Source organism: Mus musculus, chromosome 6 (assembly GCF_000001635.26).
Source record: "Mus musculus strain C57BL/6J chromosome 6, GRCm38.p6 C57BL/6J".
Taxonomy (NCBI): Eukaryota; Metazoa; Chordata; class Mammalia; order Rodentia; family Muridae; genus Mus; species Mus musculus.
Genome location: NC_000072.6, coordinates 135227973 through 135236348, shown reverse-complemented (window position 1 = coordinate 135236348; position 8376 = coordinate 135227973). Strand labels below are relative to the sequence as shown.

At 49.6% G+C, this 8376-nt stretch overlaps 1 protein-coding gene across 7 annotated transcripts in view; it reads right to left on the bottom strand.

Moving 5' to 3' along the window:
• Nucleotides 1–106: 106 nt before the first annotated feature.
• The window catches only part of Fam234b (family with sequence similarity 234, member B), a 39363-nt gene continuing 31093 nt past the window's right edge, over nucleotides 107–8376 (bottom strand). For 4 of the 7 annotated variants that reach the window (XM_006506715.3, XM_030255645.1, XM_030255647.1 and 1 more), the window contains 4 exons: nucleotides 7781–7936; nucleotides 4611–4728; nucleotides 2873–3093; nucleotides 107–2370 (listed from right to left, as the gene is read on the bottom strand). In XM_006506715.3, the coding sequence (XP_006506778.1) occupies nucleotides 2365–2370; nucleotides 2873–3093; nucleotides 4611–4728; nucleotides 7781–7936 (501 nt within the window). In that variant the 3' untranslated portion in view covers nucleotides 107–2364. The remainder of the gene's footprint in view (nucleotides 2371–2872; nucleotides 3094–4610; nucleotides 4729–7780; nucleotides 7937–8376) is intronic. The other 3 variants (NM_028982.4, NM_001362111.1, NM_001362110.1) reach the window with 2 other exon arrangements.

Here is an 8376-nt window from a genome sequence, read left to right as displayed (position 1 = left end):
CCCACTGTTTCCCTCCACGGAGGATGCCAGCTATCTACTCGTCTTTATTCTACAAGGGAAGTGAGCCATCCTGGTTAGCAGGGCAAATGAGAAAAGGACACACGTGTATATTCCTGTACACAGCATTTATTTGTTCTGTAGCAGTTCACATTTTAAACCTTACTTCCTGGCAACAAACCCCGGGCTGCTCCTCAATGCAGGTAACGTGGACAGCAATTCACATTCCTGGGGTTAGTCGGTATCACCGCACCACATGTTTGGGGGCCTGTGGGGGTGCTGTGCAGGGCAGAGGCAGGAGGGCTTACAAAGGAAGGAAGGGAGAGGCTGAGAGGAGGGGAGACCCTTGCCATGCAGACAGCACTACTGAGGTGTGCTCAGGCTGATTCTGTGGGCTGCCCTCATTGAACACTTCCTATCTTGAATATCTGGGGAAGTTGTTGCCTACAAGGAGGAGGGTTTAGAGGAGGCCTTTGACAGGAGGCCAGATGAAGCCATCTCAACCCTCAGCTACCTTTCTATAACCAGCTGCAACAGGAAGTAAGCCTAGAGTTTGCATTGCATTCAGCAGGGAAGCGATTCACACTTCTAGGAAGAAGTTAGGATGTTAATTCAGGGATATTGTCTGTGGAGCTTCCTCTCAGCTAAGACTCAACCAGCATAAACAGCCTCCAGGCCGAGCAACAACCCAAGCACTCCATTGAGCAGCCTTGTATCTTCCCCCTTCCTGCACAGGCTGGCTTCTCTGAGAACAACACTGCAGAGAACACTGGGCCTACAAGGGCTCAAGCAGGCCAGAGGACCCCCACCCATCTCCCGTGTTGGTCCACTGAAAACTAGTCCACACTCCAAACTATATTCTAAACCCTTTCACTGGCAGAAATTCAACTTACTAGAAATAACCTAGAATCATCTCCAGACTCTAAAGGATCCTATTCATTGTTTCCCCCTCCCCAAGGTCAACCTGGTCCCATATGACTTCCAAATATGCTTTTCTGCTCTTTCTGGCAGACGTACCAACAAGTCTGGTGAGGCCAATCTGCTGGGTGGTCCAAGGACCAACCTCTGCTACCCATAACACCTCTTGTGGGCAACTCATAGTTAGCCCCTTAAACCTAGAATCTACGTTTCCTGAAATTTATTAACAGAAGCTAAAAAGACATACATGCCCAAGTGAGATGAGAATCTGGCTTTCCCTCAAGAGAAGTGTGTTTTCATTGGCCACCATGAGAACAGACAGCATGACAGATAATGACATAGACATTTGAAAGAGTTAAAAGAGGTCACACACTTACCTAGAAGGGGGCAGAAAAGGATGGCAATAATTCTAAAGAACTTGGTCATTATAAAAAAGTTACAGTATTTACAAGAGAACTTTCTCAGAATATGCTTTCAAAGCTCTACAAGGAGGGAAGGACACGGGGCCAGAGTGGTTGCATACCGGACCCAAGAAGCAGAAGTCCAGAAACAGATCCCTGAATAAGAGAGGAAGCGGGAAGAGATGGAGATGCCCCAGAGAAGAAAGACTCAGGGCGAGAGGGCAGAGCTACGGCAGGACAAGGCCATGGGACTGAGGACAGTGCGCATGCAAACCCTCTGCCATTGCTGCAGAATCAAAGATCACAGCTGCAGAGCCATCAAAGCTCTAAGGGCTTGGCACAAGGCCCTGGTCCGAGGCACCCTTGCTCTCTCTGTGATAGAAGCGTGTCTGCACTCTGCGGGTGGAGAGTCTAGGAGACAGACAGATGAGCACACAGGATAACGAGCCCCCAGCACAACCTCCAGTGTTCCTCACTGCTGTGGAAAGGAACCACAGTATAGGCGGGCAGAGGGAAAACAGTGGTGCGCGACCCTCAGGACCAGAGATAGGCCATCCAGCCGCATCAAGATGGCCAAGCCAGATGAACTTCACCAGGACAGGAAACGGAATCCCTGAAGCTTGGGGCATATCTCAAGAATAATTGTTACAACACTGGGCACACACACACATACAGAGACACACACACATACACAGAGAGACACACAGGGCCTAAGGCAAAACAACATATATCCTGCTTGTAGGTCACTGGCTTTCCCCACAAGGGTTTATAAATTAAAGGTACAAAAAAAAATTAAAACAGCTATAAGATTCACATTTCCAAAGTATCCACACAGAGTTCTCGGGAGAAGGGGTTAGCGTGGGGACGGAAAGGTCGTGAGGTTCCCCAGCTAAGCGGACCATGCTACATCTCAGCTTCAACACGCTGCCGCAGGACAGTGATCCCAAGTGCTGCACAACCCTGAAGTCATCCTCTCTCAAGAGAACTGATGCAGGAGAGACAGGAGCCAGTCCGTCAAGTTGTTCTGAATCCGGAGAATTCCGTTGCACTAGATCTGTAGGGAAGGGGCCATTATTACCCTCTTTAAATGGGATTTCCAAAGCAATGGGAAATCTAAACATGGGAATGTTTCTTCCTTTCCCGGTCTTGTGGTTTAGTTCCAACAGTTTGTGAGTCCCAGGGACTTGGTCCTTCTCAATGACCAAGCTCTTCAACTTTAAACTTGTCCCAGATATTTTTTTAAGGGAAAGGGCTGGTGTTCTCAGCAAGGTAACTGTGTAGTATATAGTTTCTGTAAACCAAAGTTGCATAGACTTGAACATCATTGGTACCCTACCAGGAAGATCTACCCCATCCAGTCATTGGGATGGAAAAACACACACACACACACACAATGCTACATTTCTAAATACCTGAACATCCTACACAGAAGAAAACTAATTTCTAGAACTGTCCACTGATCACTAAACATGTGTCAGGATATGTGTGAGCCTTACACATAGATGTGATTTTAAAAAAAGAATTTTATTTTTAACTAAAAAGTAAAATCTAGTTACCTGGTAGGGAGAATCAACAAACTTTATCCTAGACAGGAATCTTCGCAGTTCCCCACGGCCAATTTTAGGGGTGGTCTCCTTCAGCTGGACCATCTGGCCTTCCATGAGTGCCCAGCGCAGGCTAAGCTTGCTGACCACCAGAGAGGTAGGGTGTCCTTCAGGGCTCATCCCTGTTGTCCTGGTGACATAAAAGGCATCTTTCCAGATGTCGTTGATTCCAACTGAGGAAGGACAAAGACAAGAAGCGGTTAGCGAGAGAGGAGTGGTTCCGTCCAGCAGTGCAGGTCATCATCACGAGCATTTATATGACAGGCACAAGGTCCTACACTCGACTCCCTGCCTTGTCTTTAAAATAGGAATCAGCCGTGCTTGTCTGAAAGGGACATGAGGTTCTTTTTTCCATACAGAGCTTTATTCACTTTATTCAGGCTCACTGGCACCTCCCCTTAACACGCTGTCACTGTGAGCTTCAAACCCAGCCAGCGTTCCTCCACCCCGTTGCTTCGGCTCACTCTGTCTCTTCCTCTGGAGCCACTCTCCTCTCCTCCTCTGCCCAGGGTTTCGGGTAACCATGGTGCTTTACTCTGGAGGACACATAGATGACCAGTATTGTCCTAGCTTGGAAAGCAGCCTTGAACTGGCTCTGTAGCCAAGGAGAAATGAGTTCTCCTGCCTCTACCTCCCCAGTGGTGGGATCAAACCCTGGGCCCCTTGCATTGCTAGGCAAGCACTCTGCCAAGTGTGCTACATCCCCAGCCCGTGGGATTCTTATTTACCATGCTTTATGCAGAAGATGCAAACCAGCTTATTTATATCTCTTACATGGTTCCACAAGCTGACGCCCACCCACTTCCTAACCAGTTGACAGCCTGCACATTCCAGATCAGCTTTTCTGTCCCACGAAGCTCAGGGCATAGAGGACAGGCAGTACTGCTTCACTTCAAGGCGAAGCACTACAAGGAGCAAGTCTACCAGAGGCAACAGTGTGGAAAGGCACAGAGGAGTCAGGTGTAAGGGTGCATACCTGCAATCAAGCACTTGGGAGATAAAGGCAGGAGGGTCGAGGGTTCAAGGCCATCCTCAACTACAGAGCCAGTTTGAGGTCAGCCTGGTCTATATGAGACCTGTCTAACTGTCCCCTCCCCAGCTGGAAGAGAAAGACAGCAGGGAGCTGTGGCTAGACTGGTCTCCCTCCTTGCCCAGCTGAGACTAGCAGACAGTAGTGGCTCAGTTTCCAGGGCTGTGGGTCCCTGAATGGAGTAATTCTAGGATATGCTCTCTAGTCCGCTTTAGAGTTTACTTAGATGCACATGAAGAAGAAGACTCCCCAGCGTTCAGAGTGGTCAGGTTACGGGCGATAACTCTCCTCTGCTTGGTTCTTCTGTTGACTCAGATTTTGACACAATGTGTTTAATATTCACAGAAGTAATAGCTAAATCAATTCCCTAGAAGTAACATTTCTCCATTATAGCCCATACAGTTAACTGCCAATCCTAAACCCCTACAGACGCCTGGCACACAGCGGAGTCCTGGAATGAGGGTACACTTCCCCTCAGCTCTCAGCACATCCACAGAATATGTATTCTCACCCCAGAACTCCGAGAAAGCTCCCCAGCAGTGCCCTGGTTCCAGGGACACCACGGGAAATGATGCTACTGCCTCCTGAAATGCCTTTATCCTTCCCTTGGTGAGCAAGGGTATCACTCAGCCAGGACACTCTTGTGTCACAGGGACTCACCCTCCGAAGCTGTCACTATGCCAGTGGTGTTGCTCAGGTCCAGGAGGATGGAGGGGAAGGCTGGGTGCAGGAGGTAAAGGTGGTAAAGGCCAGGAGGCTCCGCTCCTGAGCTGTCGTCCTGGCAACAGTCACAGAAAAGGAAAACATGGTGACTACACTGGGAACACAGGACACTGTCAGGGGAAGGAGTGGAGCAAAGTTCCGGCCAGACCCTCTCCTGTTCCCAGCTACAGGGACCATACGATTTCACAGAAGCCAAAGCGCAGGTTTATTCCTGACTCTAAACCATTATCCATAGCCAACAATATATAAGGGAGAAAGAGAAGGGAAAAATGAAGGGGTGAGAAAGGGAAATGGGCAAGGAGGGAGGAAGGGAGGGAGGGAGGGAGGGAGGGAGGGAGGGAGGGAGGGAGGGAGGGAGGGAGGGGAAGACAAGGAGGAGGAAGGGAGGTGGAGGGGAGCAGGGGAAGGAGGAGAGGAAGGAAGAGAGGGAGGGAGGGAGGGAGGGAGGGAGGGAGGGAGGGAGGGAGGGAGGAAGGGAGGGAGGGAGGGAGGGAGGGAGGTGGAGGGGAGCAGAGGAAGGAGGAGGGGAAGGAAGAGCGGAGAAGGAGGAGGGGGGGTAAGGGAGAGAATGCTTGCACATGTAAGCAGAAAGGAGGGAGGCAGGGGATAGAATGCAGAGAGGAGAGAGGAGGAAGTCTGTGGAGACGCCTATCTGCAACCTATGGCAGAGCTGGGATTCCCATTCATTCATCCTTACAGCAGGTGAGGCTCTGCAGAGAGAAACGCTATTTCTCAACGGTAGCCAAATATATTTCCTTTCCTTGGATGCCAGACTAACTGCAAGGGGCTGAGGCATAACCAACCCCACAGTGGTCTTGCCTGGCTTGTACAAAGACCTGTGTTTGATGACGGTGGCAAGCACCGGGGTAAATACTGGAAACACCTGACAGTCCCTCAGGGGACCAGACTGACTCAACTGAAGAAAACCACCAATGACAAATAAGAAGTGCCAAGGCCTGAGTCCTGACTTTCTGATTCTGGCAGCAGGAGAAACATCCACCAGGACACTTTATCAACATGCCTTCTCCGTGGGGATGGACCGTGGTAGCCCATGTGTGCACAGCCACACACTGGTTAAAGTATAGAGACTGTCGGGCCCTGCCTCAATGGACTCTGTATGAGAAGCACCCTAGTTGATGGGGGAGGGGACTGGGTACACCATCCTGTATCCTCACAGCCACCATGAGGCCTTAAAGCAGAGGAAGCCATTTCTATGTGCCCATGTATGGAGGGACAGACCTTAGGCTCAGCTCACATGACATGAAAATAATTGAACACTTCCCTCATGCCTGCTGAGTGAAGCCCACAGTTCTCAGCATGAAAGTTAAAGTGTTTCACAGTCTGGGTATCGTGACACATGCCTTTAACTGCAGCACTCGGGAGGCAAAGGCATAGGGACCTCGGCGAGTTCAAGGCCAGCGTGGTCTATGTAGCGAGTTCCAGGACAGCCAGGGCTGTGTAGAAAGAGGCCATCTCAAAAGCAAAACAAAACGAAAACAAAAAAACTGATCAAACAAACACAAACCTAAAGTGTCTCACGTCACTTACTCTAAACTCCAGCTGCACTCGTTTGCTGCCAACCGTGCTTTAAGAAACCTCTGAGGAGGTTCTCAAGCCACACGCACTAACTCTCAGTTCCTTGAAAAGCCACTGCCCATCCATCACATTCTCTCCTCCTGTCTAAGTACCCTCTCCACCACACAGCCCTCCTGTACAACCTCCCGTCCTCAACCTTAACATGTAATCAACTTCCTCCATGAAACATTCCCTAATCGCCCTTAACTGAAATCAGTACGTGGTGCCTTCTTTTGTCCACATACCTATCTATATATGTTGTGTGTATGTGCAGACGTGTGTGGGGGTGGGGTGGGGGGGAGGCTATGTGCCGCAGTGTGCATGTAGAGGTCAGAAGACTCCTGGCTGGGAGGGAGGGGTGTCAGGCTTCCTTTCTTACCATGGGGTTCCCAGGGATCAAACTCAGGTTGTTAACCATGGCGGCAGGCAACTCACTCACAGGGACATCTTATCTTGTCAGCCCCCTCCACAGTTCTTATCTGGATCTCTGTGTTCTTAAGACACCCTTGGAGTGACATTCAGGAGCTCGTGTGAAGACCATCTGGTCCAATCCCCTCACTATTATGTAAGGAAACCAGGACTGTGGGCACAGCAGAGTTAGATCCATACCCTAGACTTCAGATAAGACTGATCATCAAAGTGAGGGGATAGATTAAAGAGTAAAGAGAAGGAGGTTTGGGCTGGAGAGATGGCTCAGCGGTTCAAAGCACTGACTGTTCTTCCAAAGGTCCTAAGTTCAAATCCCAGCAACCACATGGTAGCTCACAACCATCTGTAATAAGATCTGACGCCCTCTTCAAGGTGCGTCTGAAGACAGCTACAGTGTACTTAGATATAATAATAAATAAATCTTTAGGCCAGAGAGAGCGGGATCGACTGGAACAAGCAGAGGTCCTGGATTCAATTCCCAGCAACCACATGATGGCTCACAACCATCAGTATAGCTACAGTGTACACATAAACATTAAATAAACAAATAAATATTTTTTTTAAAAAAAGGAAGTTTAAAAAAAGCACAGAAGGCTCAGAACAGTAACGTGTTGGGAGGTCGCGGCTGACAAACTCAGAACTGTGTGCCTACTATGCTCCCCCGTCCCTGGGCCCCCTGCCTTCTCCAGAGGTTCAGAACTGTATCCTCTGATGCTCGGTTCCCCACAGATAGAACCAGCATCTGGCACATAGCAAATGAGGCGGAGTGCATTCCACTGGACTAAGTCAGCTGGGCTTATAGCTGAGTTCCACCACATTCTAGGCGGCAACCCTGTCTAAGCCACCCCTGCTCACGCACTCCACCCAGATACGGCAGTATGAGACAAAAACTGACACCTGCCTTCTGGGTGTCAAGGCTGCTTTCTTACCCATGATTCCCACCGACCCCTCAGCTTAGGCCTCCTCTGGCCCCCACCCCCGAGCTCTCTCTCTCTCTTTCTTCTCACGCTCCATAGAGCAGCAGCTATGGCTGTGTGAGAGAGACGGGAAGCAGTCCACCCTCCCCCATTCCCACCACCTACCCCTTCCTCCCCGTCACTCACAGAACTGAGAGATGCAGCAGTCAGTGCCTCTGCCCAGAAGAGGAAGACAGACTTCTGGTCTGAAGTAATTGCAGAAGTGGTTGGCGTTTCCTTCATGTGACATGGAATACTGTAACTCCAGACGATGGAGCCAGAACCTCCATCTACCACTGTCATCTGCAAATGAGAAGACAGAGAGGATACTGCCAGTCCTTAGGAGAGCAGAGGACAAGAAGACACAGGCAAGCAAACATTAAGGCAACAACATCCCCAAGAGTGGGCATTCATCCTCCTCCATATTTGTGAGGCGCTGAGCTCCAGCACCTGACGTGACACATGGAGCCACCAGACGCCCAGTCCCTTTGCACGGGCAAGCATTTGCACATAGTTACACACGCCGTCATGTGCACTTAGATCATTTTCTAGATTACCTGCAAGAACTACTGCGATGTAATGAGTGCTTAATCAATAGTTGTTGTTGTAGTCTTTAAGACATAGTAAGAAGAAAGTCTTCAAGGCTTCAGTACAAACAGGTTTTGAGCCATTTTTCAGCCCACAGTTGGTTAGCTTTGATTGTCATCATAAAATCTAGGCCGATTGTATTTTTAAAAACTAAA